Raw genomic sequence first — 23,918 nt, forward strand, 5'->3', positions numbered from 1 at the left:
ATAAATTATGTATAACGTTACTGACTGCTGGGTTACACTGCCACTGTGTGTTAACGGTGAGAATGCATAATGAACGCCAGAAAGCGAGGGTCCCGTTTTGATATTTATTCATACAGAAAAGGCAGCAAGGAAGGTTTGATGGAGTTTGGGTAATGAAGGTTAAGGATTTAGTGGTTAAGGGGTTTGGAATTGGCTTTAGGAGGGTTGTGGTTTGTGAAAGGGAGAACAAGACATAAGGAAGGACATAACAAATACCATTATGTGATGGATAAATAAATAGGGATAAATACAGGTAACATAAGTACTTTACACCTCTATACTTTACTATTTATATTTTTTACAACTTTACTTCACTGCATTCCTAAAGAAAGTTATGTACTTTTTACTCCATACATTTTCCTTGACACCCAAAAGTACTCGTTATATTTTGAATGCTTAGCAGGACAGGAAAATGGTCTAACGCACACACTTCTCAAGAGAACATCCCTGGTCATCTCTACTGCCTCTGATCTAGCGGACTCACAAAACACATGCTTCGTTTGTAAAGGATGTCTAAGTGTTGGAGCGTGCCCCTGGCTATCAGTAAAGAGAAAATAAAATGATGTGGTCTGGTTTGCTTAATATAAGGAATTTGAAATTATTTATACTTGTACTTTTACTTTTGATACTTAAGTATATTTAAAACCAAATACTTCTAGACTTTTACTCAAGTAGAATTTTACTCGGCGACTTTCACTTCAGTCATTTTCTATAAAAGGTATCTTTACTTTTACTCCAGTATGACAACTGGGTACTTTTTCCACCACTGCAGGAGCATGACAGACAGGGAAGTTGCAGATGACTAAAGTTGGAGGGTAGATGGACTTAATACTTAAACTTAAAGGAAGTGTAGATTCAACCAGCAGAACAAAAACTTAGGCACAGGGGTTGAAATAAATTAAGGTTAGGTTTAGAAAAGAGGCTTAGGTTAAGGTTATGTATAGTTTCAGTGAGGTCAAGGAAAGGGTTACTGAGTACCGTGGGATGCCTTTCTATCCGATTGTCCTGGAGAATCTTGTCACCGGACGTGCTATCACTTAATGTTGGGGCATGTCATGGATTAACATTTTTAGCACCGGTCTAAATTGCATGTCTGCCGTGTACGGAAAAACTCCCCGAGGTATCGGAAGCTGGGACTATCGTTCCTACGTCTCCCGAATGTAAATCAAGCATTAGCCCAATTGTCCTTGGACTGACAAATCATGGCAACCAACAAAGCATTATTGAATGCAGGAAAAGTCAGGTCTCCAGGCTAGCAGCAGTCCAAGAGATTTAAAGTCAAAATGAGAAAAGTCATCCAGGCTATATGAATGTATTCGTGAGTCCACTCGCTATATGAATGTTAGTCAGTAAGTTCTATGAGGCACTGTTAGAGCCAACAATAACATTCATCAGCACAGATGGACTGAGTTTATGGGTAGTCTCTTAGCCAATCCCAGAAGACTAGGAGCGGGACAGGCACTTCAGATTGGACTTTCCAGTGTGTGTTGCTGCTCTGTGTCTTTGTCTCCTGTGTTCTGAGCGGGGAGTCAGGCTGTGCTGTTTCGGCAGATGAGGGCGGATGAGGGGGGCTGTGGTGTGCCTGTTCTGTCGCTGGCACCCCCCTCTGCCTCCTCCTCTCTCTGTTGCACGGAGGACAGGTACTGCTCCAGCAGACTGCAGTCCTGACTGTTCCCCCCACCACAAGGAGCCAGGGACCTCCCCACGACCAGCGGCCGCACAGTCTCCAGAGAGTCGCCCGTCCCAAAGCTCAGGAAATTGTCTTCCTGCCCCACCTGCAGTTCATCTGTTGACTGGAAGCCCGAGTCTGGGAAGGAAAGGACTGTACAGGCCGGGTTTGCAGTGCTGGAGGCCAGAGGTAGAGGGAGTCGAAGAGCTGGGGGGTCACAGAGCCCGGACGTCGGGGCTGGAGCAGGAGATGACCCAGCCTGAGTCACGCTGGCCAGCTGCCCCTCTACAGAACGCTGCCACTGCTGCATGGACTGAAGCTGCAGAGAGATGGGGAGAAGGAGTGAGAAAGGGTGTCTGTATGTGCATCTACATTTGATGCATGAGCTTGTTTATCACTGACCTGTCTCCATAGAAACCTCACAGCCTCCTCCTGTACCAGTCTCTGCAACCTCTCCTCTTCATGCTGCTGCCTCACTCTGTACACACAAACAACAAAGTATTCTTTGGAAGAATGACATATTTGCCTGATATATGTGATCTTCAACAGAAACAGCTAGATACCGTCATCCTTTAGACCTATCTGGCTGTGCCATCAGAAGTGTTGAAAGAGCAAGCTAGTTACAGTTGAAGTAGGACGTTTACATACACTTAGGTTGGAGTCATTAAAATGTGTTTTTCAACCACTCCACAAATTTCTTGTTAACAAACTATAGTTTTGGCAAGTCAGTTAGAACATCTACTTTGTGCATGACACAAGTAATGTTTCCAACAATTGTTTACAGACAGATTATTTCACTGTATCACAATTCCAGTGGGTCAGAAGTTTACATACACTAAGTTGACTGTGCCTTTAAACAGCTTGGAAAATTCCAGAAAATGTCATGGCTTTAGAAGTTTCTGATAGGCTAATTGACATCATTTCAGTCAATTGGAGGTGTACCTGTGGATGAATTTCAAGGCCTACCTTCAAACTCAGTGCCTCTTTGCTTGACATCATGGGGAAATTAAAAGAAATAAGCCAAGACATCAAGACCTCAATTGTAGACCTCCACAAGTCTGGTTAATCCTTGGGAGCAATTTCCAAATGCCTGAAGGTACCACGTTCATCTGTACAAACAAGAGTGCGCAAGTATAAGCACCATGGGACCACGCAGCCGTCATACCGCTCAGGACGGAGAGGCGTTCAGTCTCCTAGAGATTAATGTACTTTGGTGCGAAAAGTGCAAATCAATCCCAGAACAACAGCAAAGGACCTTGTGAAGATGCTGGGGGAAACAGGAACAAAAGTATCTATATCCAAAGTAAAACGAGTCCTATATAGACATAACCTGAAAGGCCGCTCAGCAAGGAAGAAGCCACTGCTCCAAAACCGCCATAAAAAAAGCCAGACTACGGTTTGCAACTGCACATGGGGACAAAGATTGTACTTTTTGGAGAAATGTTCTCTGGTCTGATGAAATAGAACTGTTTGGCCATAATGACCATCGTTATGTTTGGAGGAAAAAGGAGGAGGCTTGCAAGCCGAAGAACACCATCCCAACCGTGAAGCACAGGGGTGGCAGCATCATGTTGTGTTGGTGCTTTGCTGCAGGAGGGACTGTTGCACTTCACAAAATTGATGGCATCATGAGGATGGAAAATGATGTGGATATATTGAAGCAACATCTCAAGACATCAGTCAGGAAGTCAAAACTTGGTTGCAAATGGGTCTTCCAAATGGACAATGACTCCAAGCATACTTCCAAAGTTGTGGCAAAATGGCTTAAGGACAACAAAGTCAAGGTATTGGAGTGACCATCACAAAGCCCTGACCTCAATCCCATTGAAAATTTGTGGGCAGAACTGAAAAACCATGTGCGAGCAAGGAGGCTTACAAACCTGACTCAGTTACACCAGCTCTGTCAGGAGGAATGTGCCAAAATTCACCCAACTTATTGTGGGAAGCTTGTGGAAGGCTATCCAAAACGTTTGACCCAAGTTAAACAATTTAAACGCAATGCTACCAAATACTAATTGAGTGTATGTAAACTTCTGACCCACTGGGAATGTGATGAATGAAATAAACCACTCTACTATTATTCTGACATTTCACATTCTTAAAATAAAGTGGTGATCCTAACTGACCTAAGACAGGGAATTTTTACGAGGATTAAATGTCAGGAATTGTGAAAAACTGAGTTTAAATGTATTTGGCTAAGGTGTATGTAAACTTCTGACTTCAACTGTACATAAAAAATGTCACTCTGTTGCAGGAGAACAAGGCTTCCAACATACCAATGGCTATAGCTATATTCTGGAGCATGGCCAAAGATAACACTTTGTGCACTCCTAACAAAAAGCTAAATGGCTGCTATTTTTAATGGGAATTTAAGTTTTGTAAGGCGATATTCTTGCCAGTTTCTTATCTAGCTCACCACCAAGTATATAAACAAATGTGTGACCATGCCTTTTCGGCAAAAACACCCAGACATAGTAATGAACCATGCCTTTTAGGCAACAACACCCAGACATAGTAATGAACAATGCCTTTTAGGCAACAACACCCAGACATAGTAATGAACCATGTCTTTTAGGCAACAACACCCAGACATAGTAATGAACCATGTCTTTTAGGCAACAACACCCAGACATAATAATGAACCATGCCTTTTAGGCAACAACACCCAGACATAGTAATGAACCATGCACATATGTAATACCTCATGCACAATCACAACTTGTCTGGTTGTGTTCAAGCCCAGTGCCAACAGACATGATCCAACTAATTGAGGGCTTGATAACTAGTAGCAGTTTATCTTTAATTCTGAGCTGTGAGATTTGTTTTGTAATTAAAATCAATTTACAAATGTAATACATTATCATTATTACTAGTGGACTGATTGAAACTGGTGAAGTCTGCACACTTTGTGGACCAGGACTGGAGAACAGTGTCTACACTCCAATTCTCTACCCTTCTCCTTAAGTGTGCACTCGTACACTGCCCCTCATGAATTTGAAAGGAATGGACTGGTGAGAGGAATATGGTGGAAACTCCCATCAGGCATGTACGCAGCAATCCAATGCTTTTTAATGCATGAGGGGGAGTGAATGAGTTCACCCTTCTGGAAAAGAGTAGAGAATAGGAACGCAGCCCTTGGATTTCTTGGGGTCTGTTCCGTACCTCTCAAACTCTCCAGAAAGGAAGACTATGTGCTCCTGCATCCTGCGCAGGCGGATCTCACACCGCACCTCTTTGGCCAGCGGGTTGCAGCGCCGAGTCCACATTCCCCTCCACCATGCCTGGATCCTGACGGCTGCCCTGTCCGTCTCACAGCGGCCCAGCCTATCACATCTCACCACTGCTTTATCTTCCTGCTTAGACCCCGCCCTCACCTCTACAGCATTGCAGTTTGAGTATGCTCCCTGGAGCAGAGCGCTGTCATTGGTCTGTGATTGGTCATCTCCCATCATAGGTAGACCAGCAGTTGAGGTTAAGGTGCAGGTGAGGTGGCTGTCACCTGACACCCTTTCTCTCTCCATCTCCCTTTCTCTCTCCATCTCCCTTTCTCTCTCCATCTCCCTCTCTCTCTCCTTCTGGCTCTCACTCCCTCTCCCCAAGGGTGCCTGTAGGGTCTTTTCAGCAAGGGTCTTTTTGGGATGTTCGGGCACCAGCGAGTCGTGCTCAAATGTCTCTGTCTCATCCTCGCTGTCGGAGTGGGGGGGTTCAGAGGTGACTAGGAGGAAGGTGGACTCGGAGGAGAGCAGGCTGCCGTTGAGTTTGTCCTCATCTGTCTGGCTCTGGACGTCCTCCAGGTAGAGGTGCTCCTCCACACCCCTGAGGCCACGGAGAGGAGGTGCGGCCGCCTGGGAGGGGTCGCAGCCTAGCCAGGTGTTCACCTGCACCGTCGCCAGCTCTGAACACATGCACACACAAAGAAGAGAGGAAGAGATTAGATTTATACACCAGACACACACTTGGATTGATGGGAGTTACAGAATTGAGAGAAACACAAACAGGTAGAGTTCATGTCCTCTACCTGTCTGTCTGGCTGATGGAGCAGTCACAGGCATCGTGGTTCTGTCTTCCTCTATTAGAGGCACATGGCGGGGGCTTTGAGTCTCCACATTCAGTTGGGTGGGGCGGGGAGGGCTGGGGAAGCCCCCCTGGGTCTGCTGCAGGAGTTGCCTCTGGTGGAACCTGTATATATACACACAGGTCCCCTGGTTAACTAATGTGACACAAAGGAGAGAGTAATTAAATAGTCATTTCAATGATTGTGCAAGCTGTCTCATCTGCTTCATATTTCTCATCTGGTTAAAAGATACCTTGAAGTTAAATGACCAAAACTAAGCAGAAAAGCCACAGATGGATCCAGTTTAATGTCAAATGGATTCTAACAATGGGTAGGATTTATATTTGGCACTTTTTCCATGTGATCACAGGGAGAACACATCCACTACCTGTGTGATAGTTTGAACAGCTGTTGGCATCACAGTCCAGTTGTGAATGCATTCTCCTACCTCTGCTTGCTGAGGATCTTCTCCAGCTTGGCATCCTCCGCGGTCTCCAGGGCTGGCGTGGAGGTCAAAGGGCACACGGTGGCCAAGTACTGGACCAGCTGCATGTGCTGACCTGGCCGGTATAGTCGACCTTTGCCCTGGCTGTACAGCCACTCTGCCTTCAACCTGAGATCACAGACGTTAGAGACATTAAACACCAGCAATAAGAGTGATCATCACTCAACACTTCGATGGTATAACTGGATAATAGTCCATTTTCCTACTAAGGGATTGACATTATGGTCTGAAAGGCTCTCGCCCTTTGGGCAAGTCAGGAATATTTTTTGATTGCCCAAAGATTATGATCAGTTGCACGAACATTTTAAGTAGCTATTTGCACCTACAAAACAGGGGAGGAACCAGAAAGACCAGACTACTGGAATTCTTTGCATTTTGGTTGTTATCTCAGAGCAGGCTCAACTTGCGCAACTGCTCAAGTCACTTCCTCGGGCCATAGGGAAACCCTTCATCTCAATCCCTGCCTACCCCCCTTCCCATGCCAAGCTGGCATTTGTAACTTCAATGGAGTTCTGGAACTAGTCTCACCCTTCTTTCTGAGACACCACATATCCATCCAGGATCTTGAGATTCAGACACCAGCTCATGATGTATGGCCGGTAGTCATATCCAGGCAACGAGGGGGTTACCATGACGCAGGGGTTAGCCATTATGGTGAGCTGTTCCAGGTCATGGAGGGGTGCCAGGTAGGAGACCTGTGGGAGACAGAGAGAGAGAGAAAGAAAGAGACAAGCAGGTGAGAGAGAAGTAGGAGAGAGATTGTTGTAAAAGCAGAGCGGGTGAGAGTGCAAAGGAACAAAAAGGAAGGGTCTTTACCTCATTGAGGTCTCTAATTTCATTCTCTGCCAGGGAAAGGATGGACAGATGGATGGGCAAATGAGCGGGAACGGTCTGCAGCGTCGTAATGCTATTTCCATGGAGGAGAAGGGTCTGCAAGAGAAATGGCAGCCAGTCAATCAACACCACAACCAATCACTTAAAAACTCTCCTACTTACTGCTCCAGAATTCTATCTGAAGCCCCATAACTCTGAAAAGCCATGAGGCAAGACCTCTTCTCACCTTTAAGGCTAACAGCTTGGTAACATCACCAATGTTGGAGATGTTGTTATCAGACAGGTCCAAGTGTTGAAGAGCCACACAGTTGTTGAGCTGCTCAATGACCTGATAGAAAAGTGGACATCCAGATCGCATGATCAGGAGTCAAAATGTACACAAATATGGAGGGAGTACCTCGTCTACTTTTTTCACCTCACCTTGATGTTGTTGCCTGACAGGTTGAGCCACTTCAGGTGTGGCAGGTCTCTCAGCCCTTCAATATAGCCAATACTGTTATTGGGCAGGTTCAGAACTCTCAGCTCGGTTAGACGACACACACCCATCATCCGCACCAGGCGGTTTCCAACAACAGATAGCTGCACAGCAAAGAAAACAGGAAAGAGAGAGGCAGAATGAGACGGCAGAACAATATAGAGGGAACTAATCCATCCCAATGTGGTACATTACAAGTTTGCAACAACATATAGAAGTAGTAAATTCCCATTTTACAAATTAGATAAGGAATTCAACCATGTTCAACAGTTAAATTGAACATATTCCATCAAATGTGCCTTGGTGGATATGCAAATTTAGTCACACAACCAATCATGTAACAGTACCCAGTAAGAGGGAGTGTACGAAAGGCTGTGAAGTATTTGTAGTTCATCATATCAGAGCTGTAGCTCCACCCACCGGTAAAGTGGAGAAGAGCATGCTGTGCAATCTCCAGTCATCCATGTTTTTTCCCACCAGTTAGCTTTCATTGTGTTAGCCAAGACCAGTGTGTGTCCTTGTTGATATACCACACACACACACTTTGGTTGAATAAAGTTGCCATACCACCAAGTGCCTTAGCCAATCCATACTACATACACTGTGTGGTGCTGTTCCGTGCCTGTGCATCTTCAACATTATTAAACCACCTCAACTGGAATCTTACCTGTCTGTCATCTGTGTCCTTACCAGCACACGGGAGAGAAATACATCAAGTAAAACCTGACCTAAAGAATATACAGTCCACCAAGACCTAACTTACAAAGAACCTACCTACCTGTTGGAGGCCTGGGCTTCTCTCCAAATGGTCTAGTTTCATGATGTGGTTCCGGTCCAGGATGAGCGTGTGTGTTTCATCAGAGCAGGTGAAACTGGGCTCCAGCTTCTGCAGACCCTGGGCTGACAAGTCCACCACAGGACCTGAAGGGGAAACCATAAACATGGGAGTGGATGGATGTATAACCTATTATGCACATGCTAGTAGTATCACCATGAACATCAACAATATCAGGCTCTCAACGGCAACTAGGGAGGCAAGCGTATAAATCTACTATGCACATGGACACACCTTTAAGCAAGACACAGACAGGGAGCCAACTGAAACAAGCAAGCAGTCTTGAAGAACTTCTGTTTATCACTATTATGCAGTATATTCATACTGGGTCTACTATACTCTGAGGGATGATGATTCATTCACCTTCACTCTGTTGATTGAGTAGCTGATAAAGCAGTGGGATTGGAGACATGATGGTTGTGAAAATCCTGCATGATATTGGAAGTCTTGTTCAGACAATTAAAATATTTTTTTCACATATCCAATGCAGCATAGCTCTACTGAAAACACCAATCACTTAGGCCATTGTGATCTGTTGGCTCTACATTAGTCCTCCAGTCCTGTAAGCATGACTATGGACTATGAGATGACCACATTAGCTGGAATGAGGACAGGATGGGTAGCTACAGACAGTAAGTAGCTCCAGCTAGTTAGCTAGCTAACGTAGGATAGAGCCAATCATTTTGAAAGAACCGTTATAGCTATGTTCGCTAAATCGTTGACCTACAAAGTCGAACATCACACAAGGGAGCTGTCATGCACTCACCAGCTGTGTCAAATGTTACATCTGATATTCCCATTCTGCGAAGAATATACGATAATGAACAAAATTCGCTAGCCTGGTTCCCAGCGCACAACTGTCTTGTCAGTCAGTACAACAGAAAATACGATTAAGAATTTACCGGAATATGTAGTTTAAAAAAATCCGTTCGCCATAAAGGACCACGATGCCTGGTTTCAAAAAGACTACAAATGGCTTTACCGCAGCGCGCCACTGTTGTCGATTCTCCGGGGGAAATAGACCAATTGATTTACAGTTGATAGCAATTCCAATATGAAAGGACTGAAATCAAGATGCTATTTTCAAAGTGTATACTGATCAAATATATCTCTTCAACTTTAAAATACCTTCATTTTGTTCAGTTTTTGATTGGTTCCTTTGGTTAGCCTTTCTATCAAGGCCATACTTCAATGGCTAGAGAAACTTACAAATGGCTTTTCTTTTTGTTTTTGATAGTCCAAGATTCTCCCCTAACGAAAAGTATGTGATACACTTGATTATAATTCTTGCTTAATATCACATCCATAAAATGTAATTTCTAAGGAAAAAAAACATGGTATTAAATATTTTTTAAATATATAATTACTTTGACACATTAAATGGTATGCTCTGTAAGAATAAGAAGTTACTGAAATCAATTGAAACTCTTAATTAAGCTTTCTCATTTCTTTGAACGTAAAACCCTGTAACGTTATGTGTTTTTGTGTTTATCTGTTTGTGACGTTTTATGTAAAACATTTTTAAGGATGTATAGATTTTTGAAACACATTTCAATTTGTATCCTTCAAAATGTATGGAATTTCAATAAAACAAACAAAAAATAATAATGCAAATAAAAAAATCAAGGCCATACTTCCCGCTTGTGTCAACGCCAATCAACCGATCGAGTTGCTTATTGGTCAACTACTTTGCATGAACAACATTTTGAAATATGTTGTTATATTTGAAAATCCAAATAATGCTTCTGAATGAAATGTAAGGGATAAAATACATGCAGTGTAGAAAAAATACGTGGGGGAAAAAAATATAAAGAATGAAGAAATCTTACCTATAACATCGTTTCCGTTTCCGACATCTTTCTTTCCGGTTTTGTGTCCCCCCTCAACTATCATGAAGTGAGTTTACGGAATAATATCTATTGCCATCAAAGCTTTAAAATAACCGTTTTAGTGCTAAAAACGCGCTATTATACAAAATGACACGTTTATCTTCTAATGGTTTATATTATTCCGCTACAGGGTCGAGCTGTGCAGTTTCAGTGGGTACAAAATATACCCCGGCCATGGTGTCCGATACGCCAGAATAGATGGGAAGGTACGGCACCCTAGGTCTACTCTTTTCCTTCCTCTAATGCCACTTAGTTAAGTTTGTTTTATCATGGTTGATTGCAATAAGCCGTGTCTGACATTGTATTGAAATTGTTACAGTAGAACTGTTCATGGAGTGTTTACTTGGTTCTTTGCCTGTCGCTTGGGCAGACGCTGCTATGCAATTTATTCATTGTTGTGACAAGGAGTAAAACTACGACCGGAAGTGACCTTTCGTAGTAGGTTGAGTGCATTTTAGGTAACCGTTTTTCTAACGTTAACTTAATTCTCATAACCTTTTTCAGTAATTCTCATAACTTACTACGAAAAAGTCACTTCTGGTCGTAGTTGTATACCACCTAGTCAAAACCTTTCTCCACTGCAGTTATAACAATATTACAACTAGACATGGACATGTCAACATGCCAAATGACTGTCAAATATCTCACTCATGTATAGTTTACGCCCCCACCCAGGTTTTCCAGTTCCTGAATGCTAAGTGTGAGTCTGCCTTCCTGGCCAAGAGGAACCCCAGACAGATCAACTGGACTGTGCTGTACAGGCGCAAGCACAAGAAGGGCCAGTCTGTAAGTACCTCGTGTGCATAATTTCCCCTCAAATGCTGACAAGCAGTGGCTACTGTGAGTGTTTACCTTGTGATTCAGTTATACAACCTAAGTTTTGACAAGGTGTGTTTTGGTGTGCCTTTGTTTTTGGCTGCGGGTGGGACGGTGTGCGTGGTTGCCATCTGCGTTATGTGCTGTTGCCAGGCTGTGTCCTACAGCTTGGACGGCAGTGCTCACTCCACATACCTGCGGCCATAGACTCACTGGAGATCATAGTACTGGCTCTGTGATGTCTCTGACTCCTTACCACTGGCCAGCCTCCATACTCTCCTACAAACCTTATGTGAGAAAGATGTTAGGGGTTTGCAGTAATGCAGTACACCTGCGTGGTTGTTACTGTTTCTTTGGCACAAAACTATAGTGTTGATGAGCATTCTTATTGGACTAGTTCAGCTACATGAGTGCTACTTAAAATGCAATGTTTTCTCCTGTGTTGTGCCTGCTAATAACCTAACACTACCAAACTGCCCATACTTGATCCTGAATATGGCCATGCTGTTTCCTGTCCCAACAGGAAGAGGTGACAAAGAAGCGCACACGCCGTGCCGTGAAGTTCCAGAGGGCCATCACCGGCGCCTCCCTGGCTGAGATCATGGCCAAGAGGAACCAGAAGCCTGAGGTCCGCAAGGCCCAGCGTGAGCAGGCCATCAGGTGAGGACCTCACCAAAACCATGCTTTACCAGAAACTTGGCTTTAGATGTAAAATGTCAATAGCTGGCATTTTGGTGCTAAGGAAAGTAAATTGTATAGTGTTTAACAATTTAGTGTTGTCAGAGTTGGCTCTGTGAAGAACACACTGACACTGATTTTCCTGTGGTACTGCAGTTATTGTATTTGTAAAAATTCAACAGCGAATTGTCAGTCTTGGTTTTTTAGCCATGTTAACGCATATGCAATAATGGTGTTTTATTACTCTAGTCAGTTGCGGTGTTATTTCTGCAGTCTGTGGACTCCTGTCTTGTGTTGTTTTTGGGATGTGTGGCATTGGCCTAATTTCTATCATTCTTTTGTCACTAGAGCTGCCAAGGAGGCCAAGAAGGCAAAGCAGACGACCAAGAAACCCTCTGCTGCCGGTGCTAAGGTAAGATTTCTATAGCCATGTGCAAATTTGATTGGTCAGAAAGTAAAACATTTATGACCTGCGTCTATAAAACACAGCAAGGTATTAATGTGGAAATCTACATTTTCACACAGATAAAGGTAGACTCACAAAGTAAAAATTGGCCGTTTTGGGCCGACTTCAGCAAGCGGTATCCTCAGCAGTTGTCATTCATTCAGCTATAATTTTGCAGGAGAATGACGGGACCACTCACAATTGCATCCTCTTGAATCGCTCTGCAATATCTTTGGTTTACATTGCTGCTCTTAGTCACCTCAGCCTCTGGCAGAAATGTCTCACATGGTTTATTTATGCTTGGAATTGTAATGGCACCAAGTGGTTTATCAAGAGCTGTAAAGAAAAAAACTAGCACTGTGGTAAGGAACTACATTAGATTCCTATTGGAGAGTCCAAAGGTGTGTTAGTTACATTCCTTTCATATAGACTGAAATCTCACTATTTTACCATGCCTGTATTTTTATACCAGTTTTTTTTATCTAAAAGCAATAGGGGTTAGAGATGTCGGTCGGGTCGATTTATTTTTGGCCGATATTAGCCTTTCCAAGTGTATCGGCCCTTGAGTGTCGGCTTTTCCCCTTAATAGCAAGTGTACTTGCCTCGTGTGAAATTCCTGTAAGCTGACGCCACTCATTATTAGTTAGCCTGTTCTCGAGGAACCCCTGAGCTGCTTGCTGCATATAAATGTAGCACACTAATAATGCCACACGGAATGCAGAAACAGTAAATTAATTTCTACAAAACAATGTCCGTACAGGCTGCAGGGCTTAATAAGGCAACATACTGGTAGCTTGCTAGCTAAACACCATTCATAGAGCTAGCTGTGAAGATAACGCCAGGTCACTACCCTAGAACCTTATTTGTGATGGCTAATATGCAATCAATAATGCAAAATATGCTAATTTCAAAGATGATTGTCACCAAATGTTGGCGAAATCACTTGTCTTTCCATTACCAGAACCTCAAAAATGCTATAACTTCAATTTCTCAAACATATGACTATTTTACACCATTTTAAAGACAAGACTCTCGTTAATCTAACATTGTCCGATTTCCAAAAGGCTTTACAGCGAAAGCAAAACATTAGATTATGTCAGGAGAGTACCCTGCCAAAAATAATCACACAGCCATTTTCAAAGCAAGCATATATGTCACAAAAACCAAAACCACAGCTAAATGCAGCACTAACCTTTGATGATCTTCATCAGATGACACTCCTAGGACATTATGTTATACAATACATGCATGTTTTGTTCAATCAAGTTCATATTTCTATCAAAAAACAGCTTTTTACATTAGCATGTGATGTTCAGAACTAGCATACCCACCGCAAACTTCCGGTGAATTTACTAAATTACTCACGATTAACGTTCACAAAATACATAACAATTATTTTAAGAAGTATAGATACAGAACTCCTTTATGCAATCGTGGTGTCAGATTTTAAAATAGCTTTTCGGCGAAAGCACATTTGAGTACATAGCCCGACCATCACGGCTAGCTAATTTGACACCCACCGAGTTTGGCACTCACCAAACTCAGATTTTCTATAAGAAAAATTGGATTACCTTTGCTGTTCTTCGTCAGAATGCACTCCCAGGACTTCTACTTCAACAACAAATGTTGTTTTGTTTCCAAATTATCCATAGTTATATTCAAATACCTCCGTTTATTTGTGCGTTCAGGTCAGTATCCGAAGGGTGACGTGCGAGCGCATTTCGTGACAAAAAAATTCGAAATATTCCATTGCTGTACTTCGAAGCATGTCAAACGCTATTTAAAATACATTTTTATGCTATTTTTCTCATAAAATAGTCAGAAGGGTGACGCGCGAGCGCATTTCGTGACAAAAAAAATCAAAATATTCTATTACCGTACTTCGAAGCATGTCAAACGCTGTTTAAAATCTATTTTTATGCTATTTTTCTCATAAAATAGCGATAATATTCCAACCGGGCGACGTTGTATTCATTCAAAGGCTGAAAGGAAAAAAATGAGAATTCACATGAACGCGCATCTCCAGTGTCACTGTTCCCAGCCTGACCACTCACAAAATCTCCTGCTGTTTTTCGCCCAGAGACAGGAGAGACGTCATTCCACTTTCTGGCGCCTTCTGAGAGCCAATGGAAGCCTTAGAAAATGTCACGTTACAGCAGAGATAGAGATGCCACAGAAGGAGAACAAATTGTCAGACAGGGCACTTCCTGTATGGAATCTTCTCAGATTTTGGCCTGCCATATGAGTTCTGTTATACTCAGACACCATTCAAACAGTTTTAGAAACTTTAGTGTTTTCTATCCGAATCTACTAATTATATGCATATTCTAGTTTCTGGGCAGGAGTAGTAACCAGTTTAAATCGGGTACATTTTTTTATCCGGCCGTGCAAATACTGCCCCCTAGCCCCAACAGGTTAACCTCTCTAGGGGAGGTGGGATGAAATCGTCCCACACTATTCAACAGCCAGTGACAAATCAGAGCGCCAAATTTAAAACCACAAAATGTCATAACTCAAAGTTCTCAAACATAGTCCTATTTTACACAATTTTATAGATACACTTCTCCTGAATCGAACCACGTTGTCCGATTTCCAAATTGTCGTTGTCCGATTTCCGATTATCAAAAAACAGCTTTTTACATTAGCATGTGATGTTCAGAACTAGCATACCCACCGCAAACTTCCGGTGAATTTACTAAATTACTCATGATAAACGTTCACAAAATACATAATTATTTTAAGAATTATAGATACAGAACTCCTTTATGCAATCGCTATGTCCGATTTTAAAATAGCTTTTCGGCGAAAGCACATTTTGCAATATTCTGAGTACATAGCCCAGCCATCACGGCTAGCTATTTTGACACCCACCAAGTTTGGGACAACCTAAACTCAGAATTACTATTAGAAAAATTGGATTACCTTTGCTGTTCTTCGTCAGAATGCACTCCCAGGACTTCTACTTCAACAACAAATGCTGTTTTGGTTCCAAATAATCCATAGTTGTATTCAAATGGCTCCGTTTTGTTCGTGCGTTAGGTCACTATCCGAAGGGTGACGCGCGAGCGCATTTCGTGACAAAAAAAATCAAAATATTCTATTACCGTACTTCGAAGCATGTCAAACGCTGTTTAAAATCTATTTTTATGCTATTTTTCTCATAAAATAGCGATAATATTCCAACCGGGCGACGTTGTATTCATTCAAAGGCTGAAAGAAAAAAATTGACAATTCTCGTGAACGCGCCTCTGTCTCACTGTCCCCAGGCTGACCACTCACAAATTCTCCTGATGTTTTTTGCCCAGAGACAGCAGACACCCCATTCCACTTTCTGGCGCCTTCTGAGAGCCAATGGAAGCCTTAGAAAATGTCATGTTACAGCACAGATGCTGTATTTTCGATAGAGATGCAACAGAAGGACAACAAATTGTCAGACAGGGCACTTCCTGAGAAGATTCCATACAGGTTTTGGCCTGCCATATGAGTTCTGTTATACTCACAGACAGACACCATTCAAACAGTTTTAGAAACTTTAGAGTGTTTTCTATCCAAATCTACTAATTATATGCATATTCTAGTTTCTGGGCAGGAGTAGTAACCAGATTAAATCGGGTTCGTTTTTTATCCGGCCGTGAAAATACTGCCCCCTATACTGCCCCCTACAGGTTAAAGAGATGGTGCACATTTTATAAAAGAAAATGGGCTATTTCTATTTTTTTTAAATGATAAGTAGGCCTCATGGTCCCAAATTAAAGGGAAACATTTAGTCATCTGTAGTCCCATAAACTAATGAAATCAGCCAAAAATTTGCTCAGTAACTCAATGCATTCACAAAGTCCTATTGAATATGAATTCACCTGTATTGTGAGGTCTATGCCAAAATTATTACTGTTTATTAAAAGTCAAATTGATTGTATGGTTGTGTAATTGATTTAATGCATACATAGCGATTTCAGAAAATGTCTCATCAAAATGTTCAAATGTAATAGCCTCCTTGACCCAATTCACATTGGCACTTAAAAACCCATGTCGTTCTCCAGTAGGGAGTAAAAAAACAAGGTACATTAAAAGCCACCTAAAGACCTAATGATTCCTGCATTTTCAGACCCTGTAACCAAAATAGTTTAGTTTATTTGGATCCCTATTAGCTGTTGCATAAGCCGCATCTATACATAAGACTACAAAGGAAAATAAATAGAATAAACAAGTACATATTAAAATCCAAAACCCAACTATATGATACCTGTAACCAAAATACAGATATCGGGTCTGAATGTTTCTGCTTTTTCAGATAAATTCATTAACACTTCCTTTGTTTAATACATTTGAAGTGCAAATATCCCCCATGGTTTATCACCACTCCTCCAAATTTGCCAGTAACCCACTATATATAAGGGGTGTACCTGCAAGAAGTGATAAAGGCGGTCATCAACATTACCTTATAGTTTTTACAGGTAATAAATATACCACATCTGTTTTAAAAGGGTTATAAGTACTTTGTCTAACCTGTACTTTGTCTCCCTCTAGGCCCCTGCCAAGGCTACACCCAAACCCAAGGTGGCAAAGCAAATGAAGGTCAATGCTCCTCGCGTTGGTGGCAAACGCTAAAGCTTTTGGCTTTGTTGATTGTGAATAAACCTTCTTGGTAATCAAATATGTTTGGTGTTTGTCAGTGCTTTTGTTTTCTGGATTTGTGTAATTGACAATTGTCTGACCTGATTTGGTCATGCACCCTGAACTGTCCTTCCTTGCTAGTGGTCAACAGTCTGGTTAGTTGCTCATAGGACTCCAATCTTTCACCTGGTACAACCAGAAGATGGGCCTTCCCTTGGATTCTGGTTTCTTCCCTTGCCACTGCTTCTACTTGCTCTTTATGGGTCTAGGATGGGTTATTGTAAAGCACGTTGACTTGAATAAAAATGTGTGTGCATACGAAGGTGGACCAATCAATGAAGATCGTGTCAAAACAGTAATTTATTCAGAGGCATGGCCATTTGTTTGTTCCACCCTTGTGCCAAGTTGCACTATCCAAACCTCAATAGTCAATGCCAAGATGGGTCAAAACCATGTTTTGAAATCTGAGCCTGCATACTCCCCCTCCAAGCAATCACCTATTTTAACAATCATATACTATCTGCGCAAGAATAACACTGCAGAATATGCCAAGATTGAATTCAAATAGTTAATACAAGAGCATACCAGTTCATGTTCAATATTACAGGTTGTGTGCATTATGGACAATGTTGTTTGCCAGTTATTGCTTAGTCCGAGGATAACTATTTCCAACGTGTAGGATTGATAAAATGTGTTCTCGTCTACACTAGTTACATTTAACACATTATGCATCTCCCAATTACTGAGAACTAACCAATAGGAGACAAGGACCAATAGTGCCTATAGAAAGTCGACAACCCATTGAACATTTTCAGTTTGTCACAGTGGGCTTGAAATGGCCTTAATTGTAATTTTGTAATTGATCTACACAATACTCATGTCAAAATGAAAAAAATTCTACACTTATTAAATATAACAAATGTAGTTGCATAAGTGTTCACCCCCTTGACTTTTAAAGCACAGATTACACCAGGGAGCTTTTTGAAAGCCTCAAAGGGCAGTGATTGGTAACAAATCAGACATTGAATATATCTTTAAGCATGGTTGCAGTAAGTTAATTGGGCTGTGGATGATGTCCTCCTGAACTGAGCTGCAGGACACGAAGGAAACTGCTTAGGGGAGCCATTGGTGATTTTAAAAAGGCTGGAGTTCAATGGCTGTGATGGGAGAATGGAGGATGGATCAACATTGTAGTCACTCCACAATTACCCTAACATAGCAAAAATACTAATTCTTAAACATGCATATGTATGCAACAAGGCATTCAAGTAATGCTGAAGAAAAACTGCAAAGGAATACACTTTGGCCTAAATGCAAAGCCTTACGTTTGGGGCAAATCCAACATCACTGAGTAACTGCCTCATTATGAAGCATGGTGGTGGCTGCATCATGGTATGCTTGACAGCAAAGACAAGTTTTTCAGGATAAAAACAAACAGGATGAGCTAAGCACAGACAAAACCGGTTTGCTTTACACCAGACACTGGGAGAGAAATCCACGTTTCAGCAGGACAATAACCTACAACACAAAGCCAAATCTATACTAGAGTTGCTTACCAAGAAGGTAGTGAATGTTCCAGAGTAGCCATGCCAGTTTTGACTTAAATCTACTTATATCTATGGCAAGACTTGAACATTGCTGTCTAGCCATGATCTCCAACACCTTGACAGAGCTTGAAGAATTTGGAAAAGAATAATGGGCAAATACACAAACCAGGTGTGCAAAGGTCTTAGACTTACCCAAGAAGACTCACAGCTGTAATCACTGCCAAAGGTGATTCTAACATGTATTGACTCAGGGATGAATACTTATCTAATCAAGGTGTTTTATTTTTCATTCATCTTTAATTGTATGAATTTTTCTTCCACTGTGACATTAGATTGTGTTGATCATTGTCAAAAAATGACAATTCAATCCATTTGATTCCCATTTTGTAACACAAAATGTGAAGAAATCCTAGGGGAATGTATACTTTCTATATGCATTGTATCCCTAAAGTTTTCCTTATTGTCTCCAGGTACCACACTAGATTCAGCCCCAAGGACCGCAACACCTAACATTACCCAACGATCAGGGAAAAAAGCTGGTGATTTCATGTTTCTATTGGCAATAAGCAGGGTGCCAATTACACTAGATCTACAGTTAAAAGCTACTATATGAAATGTTTACCTGAATGGTTAAAGCAGTTACAACACATGGAAGGAACAGTCAGCCACATGGCATGAATGTATGGTTTAATCATCCTTCAGGTACGACTATAGAAATAGTTACCAAAATGATTTAATAAATATTGGAGACATTCCTTTTAACCACATTCAAACAGATTTAAGATCATCCTTAGGAAACCACACCATGAGGTATGATGACAAAAAAAAAGTTCAGAAAAAAAGCAACACTTCCAAAAAAAATGCATGATAAATATTAATTTAAGAATATACACTTAAACAACTTGTTTCATGAAATAAAACGTAAAAATAAAACATTGTGCGCAGATGACACCATTTGAGTGTGTTTTGGTAAGGGTTAATATGCCATTATAAACCTGAAGAAATCCAGGTAAATTAAATGATCTCCAGCAAGGAATCAAACATTTTTTTACTGTAAAATGGAGCAAGGGTGGAAGTGGAATGGAGGGGCTGGGTTTCTGCCGGTGTTGAGGCTCCCTTTCGGTCCAGGGAGTTGGATTGGTGAAACTCAACACTCTGCAGGGGCAGCCTCCTTTGCTAGTGCTCATACCTATAGTGTGGGATAAGGCAAAAATACAAAAATAAAAATGTAGGTTTATGTAAACTTAGTCTTAGGCCGCCTTTCCTTCCAGTTCTCTGCTGCCAATGACTGGAACGAATTGCAAAAATCACTGAAGCTGGAGACTTACATCTCCCTCTCTAACTGTAAGCATCAGCTGTCAGAACAGCCTGTACACAGCCAATCTGTAAATAGCACATCCAACTACCTCATCCCCATAGTGTTATTTATCTTTTTGCTCTTTTGCACCCCAGTATCTCTACTTGCACATCATCATCTGCACATCTATCACTCCAGGGTTAATGCTAAATTGTAATTATTTCGCCTCTATGGCCTATTTATTGCTTTACCTCCCTAATCGTCTACATTTGCACACACTGTAAATAGATTTTTCTATTGTGTTACTGACTGTACGTTTGTTTATTTGTAACTCTGTTGTTTTTGTCGCACTGCTTTGCTTTATCTTGGCCAGGTCGCAGTTGTAAATGGGAACTTGTTCTCAACTGGCCTACCTGGTCAAATAAATTTGAAATATCAGAATAAAATAGTCTAATATATTTCCTGTCATAATTCCAAGGAAATAAAGCTAAATATTAAGAAAGTAAGAAACTAAAACACAGAACTTTAGTTACAACAGTTTGAGCCTACAGAATGATTCCTAAAGAATAATTTACTGGGGCTGTTTATGGCGATGCCCAATCCATAGGTCTTCATTCCCTGTGCTTTAAGATAGGTTAACTTACTGGAAGATCCTGTAGAGCTGGGATCTTCCAGCACTACATTTAACATTTTACATTTAAGTCATTTAGCAGACGCTCTTATCCAGAGCGACTTACAAATTGGTGCATTCACCTTATGATATCCAGTGGAACAACCACTTTACAATAGCACATCTATATCTTTTTTTTTGGGGGGGGGGGGGGGGGGGGGGGTGTTAGAAGGATTACTATATCCTATCCTAGGTATTCCTTAAAGAGGTGGGGTTTCAGGTGTCTCCGGAAGGTGGTGATTGACTCCGCTGTCCTGGCGTCGTGAGGGAGCTTGTTCCACCATAGGGGTGCCAGAGCAGCAAACAGTTTTGACTGGGCTGAGCGGGAACTGGGCTTCCTCAGAGGTAGGGGGGCCAGCAGGCCAGAGGTGGATGAACGCAGTGCCCTTGTTTGGGTGTAGGGCCTGATCAGAGCCTGAAGGTACGGAGGTGCCGTTCCCCTCACAGCTCCGTAGGCAAGCACCATGGTCTTGTAGCGGATGCGAGCTTCAACTGGAAGCCAGTGGAGAGAGCGGAGGAGCGGGGTGACGTGAGAGAACTTGGGAAGGTTGAACACCAGACGGGCTGCGGCGTTCTGGATGAGTTGTAGGGGTTTAATGGCACAGGCAGGGAGCCCTGCCAACAGCGAGTTGCAGTAATCCAGACGGGAGATGACAAGTGCCTGGATTAGGACCTGCGCCGCTTCCTGTGTGAGGCAGGGTCGTACTCTGCGAATGTTGTAGAGCATGAACCTACAGGATCGGGTCACCGCCTTGATGTTAGTGGAGAACGACAGGGTGTTGTCCAGGGTCACGCCAAGGTTCTTAGCACTCTGGGAGGAGGACACAATGGAGTTGTCAACCGTGATGGCGAGATCATGGAACGGGCAGTCCTTCCCCGGGAGGAAAAGCAGCTCCGTCTTGCTGAGGTTCAGCTTGAGGTGGTGATCTGTCATCCACACTGATGTGTCTGCCAGACATGCAGAGATGCGATTCGCCACCTGGTAATCAGAAGGGGGAAAGGAGAAGATTAATTATGTGTCGTCTGCATAGCAATGATAGGAGAGGCCATGTGAGGATATGACAGAGCCAAGTGACTTGGTGTATAGCGAGAATAGGAGAGGGCCTAGAACAGAGCCCTGGGGGACACCAGTGGTGAGAGCACGTGGTGCGGAGACAGATTCTCGCCACGCCACCTGGTAGGAGCGACCTGTCAGGTAGGACGCAATCCAAGCGTGGGCCGCGCCGGAGATGCCCAACTCGGAGAGGGTGGAGAGGAGGATCTGATGGTTCACAGTATCAAAGGCAGCAGATAGGTCTAGAAGGATGAGAGCAGAGGAGAGAGAGTTAGCTTTAGCAGTGCGGAGAGCCTCCGTGACAGAGAAGAGCAGTCTCAGTTGAATGACCAGTCTTGAAAGCACTACCCACAAATAAGTTGACAAAGAAGTTCCAGTTCTTTGGAATGATGACCAAAGAGTACCTGGACCAGGTCAGACCTGAGAAAGTGGGAAATGGGATTAGTCAAGGAGTGAAGTTCTTTATTTGACTGAAAAATACAGGATTCATTTAAACTGTACCTGTTACTCACTGAAGAATATAGGACCTCCACTATACCTGTGGCTGTCAGTACACCAGACTGGTTGACTCCTACCAGCCCCGACCCTATAGAGATGAAGATGCATCTGACCTGGAGTTAGTTTCATTAGACAATACCTTCCTACATGTTTACTTTTAGATAAATGCAATAGCTCAAGCTTAGCAAATGCAGCCCTTACCGATTTGAACATTGGGGCCCCAGAAGAAAAACAATCCTTGGACCTGGAATGAGAGAAAAGACAATCCATGAAAAAAAGTTACAGAACAGCCAAAAATCAGACAATTGTTTGCAAAAAAAGTTACTTTGTTGTGACAACACGCTATCACATACTATAATCTTCCATTAAGCACTCTTTCACCACTACCATAGACTTGTTTAAAAGGACAGCTCCATACCAAATTGTATTGGTCACATACATATTTAGCAGATGTTATTGCAAGTGTAGTGAAATGCTTGGGATACCAGTGTCTACATTTGTGAAAACTGTACGTTTCTATGATCTGTGGTTAAAAAGAAGAATGGTCCTAAAACATTCTGTGACATCACAGGGTAGGATTAAAAGTAAGAAAAACAGTGATTTTCTAAATTTGCCATGAGTTTCTAGCCACAGGGAGGGTATTTTCTTGCTCTCCAAGTCACCGCGAATATCACTGTTTGAAAATCACTGTTTTAAAAATGTTTAAACTTTTGATGTGGTCGTCGGGCCCCTTGCTGCCTCCGCCGGATTATCAAAAATGCATTTAAACAGAGCCACGAACCCCTCATAATAATCTAGCTCCTGCTCTTAACAGCTGTAGCCCATTCCAATGCCTGCCCTGTCAGTAGAGAAATAACCGTGGCATAGGCCTCTCGTGGTGGGGGCTCCCACCTGGTGTGAAAAATAGAGGGAGCACTGAAGGAGGAAGCCACGGCATTTGGATGGTGTACCGTCGTTTTTCTCCGGGAGGGATCGACGGGCATCGCTGACCTGAGCGGGTTGCTGAATGAGCCGTTGCGCTGACTCGCTGGGTAGACTGACTCTAGAGAGTGTCCTCCGCTGCTGGACGGCAACGTCTCTCGGGTGTGTTCGAGACACTGCAGACTTCGGAGAACCTCTTCCATGGCCGTCCCCAGTTGAGCCAGCTGGTCATGGTGTTGATGTAGAAGGTACCCTCGTTCGTCGACCGTCTGATATCTGATTTTCTTGCTGCTTCCATATTTTGAGTTAGTATTCTGTAATAATGGAGCGGTGAGTCAGGAAGCAGGTGCAATGTTTAATAAAACAAGACCGAGACAAATCCATGTGGCTACAAGCCGGTAAACAAGAACAATACCAAATGGTGAGTGAACATAAGCAAGCGACATAAAGGGGAGGACATGATGAAGGTAATGAAGTCCAGGTGTGAATCATAATGATGAACAGGTGCACGTAATGATGAGTGCCAGGTGTGATGGATCCCAAGACCGGTAGTTAGAATTCTGGCAACGTCGCACGCTGGAGGGGAGGAGCAGGTCAAGGTGTGACAGATAAAAATACCACAAATAGAGCCGACGTGATTCTACATGTCAGAGATGCATGTTTGTTCTACATAGCTTATTTAAAATGACATTTGCATTTTTTATTTTACCTTGGCAAGTGAGTTAAGAACAAATTCTTATTTTCAATGACGGCCTAGGAACCCCCTGCCTTGTTCACGGGCAGAAGGACAGATATTTACCTTGTCAGCTCAGGGATTTGATCTTGCAACCTTTCGGTTACTAGTCCAACGCTCTAACCACTAGGCTACCTGCTAGACTATCTGGTCGCTTAGAAATATTTAGCAGATGATATCGCAGGTGCAGCGAAATGTTTATGTTTCTAGTTACAACAGTGTAGTAATACATAACACAAGTAACCCAAAATAAAATTAAGAAATTTCAGAACGAGCAATGTCAGTCATTAATACAGTTGAAGTCGGAAGTTTACATACACTTAGGGTGGAGTCATTAAAACTCGT

At 42.5% G+C, this 23,918-nt stretch overlaps 2 protein-coding genes and 1 non-coding gene across 6 annotated transcripts; 2 read left to right on the forward strand and 1 right to left on the reverse strand.

Moving 5' to 3' along the window:
• Positions 1 to 743: 743 nt before the first annotated feature.
• LOC115155898 (centrosomal protein of 97 kDa) lies at positions 744 to 19,678 on the reverse strand. Of its 4 annotated transcripts, XM_029702934.1 has the most exons (12): positions 9,178 to 9,273; positions 8,775 to 8,839; positions 8,355 to 8,497; positions 7,522 to 7,680; positions 7,328 to 7,429; positions 7,084 to 7,197; positions 6,796 to 6,962; positions 6,211 to 6,375; positions 5,727 to 5,887; positions 4,871 to 5,603; positions 2,111 to 2,186; positions 744 to 2,027 (listed from the first exon to the last, which is right to left on the reverse strand). In XM_029702934.1, exons 2-12 carry the CDS (start codon positions 8,821 to 8,823, stop codon positions 1,569 to 1,571), a joined length of 2,328 nt encoding a protein of 775 aa, XP_029558794.1. In that variant the 5' UTR covers positions 8,824 to 8,839; positions 9,178 to 9,273; the 3' UTR covers positions 744 to 1,568. The 4 variants fall into 4 exon arrangements, with proteins under 4 accessions (XP_029558794.1, XP_029558793.1, XP_029558795.1 ...); XM_029702933.1 differs by lacking the exons at positions 8,775 to 8,839; positions 9,178 to 9,273 and adding an exon at positions 18,410 to 19,678; XM_029702935.1 differs by lacking the exon at positions 8,775 to 8,839 and having other exon boundaries at positions 9,178 to 9,290.
• Positions 10,257 to 16,895, forward strand: LOC115155900 (60S ribosomal protein L24). Its single transcript, XM_029702940.1, has 6 exons — positions 10,257 to 10,307; positions 10,431 to 10,506; positions 10,976 to 11,086; positions 11,640 to 11,776; positions 12,143 to 12,206; positions 16,767 to 16,895. The coding sequence occupies exons 1-6, from the start codon at positions 10,303 to 10,305 to the stop codon at positions 16,845 to 16,847; spliced, it is 474 nt and encodes a 157-aa protein (XP_029558800.1). The 5' UTR covers positions 10,257 to 10,302; the 3' UTR covers positions 16,848 to 16,895.
• Positions 11,223 to 11,403, forward strand: LOC115156388 (small nucleolar RNA SNORA23). The gene has a single exon (XR_003868229.1). It is a non-coding gene; the product is annotated as a small nucleolar RNA SNORA23 (small nucleolar RNA).
• Positions 19,679 to 23,918: the final 4,240 nt, after the last annotated feature.

Source organism: Salmo trutta, chromosome 20, assembly GCF_901001165.1.
Source record: "Salmo trutta chromosome 20, fSalTru1.1, whole genome shotgun sequence".
NCBI lineage: Eukaryota > Metazoa > Chordata > Actinopteri > Salmoniformes > Salmonidae > Salmo > Salmo trutta.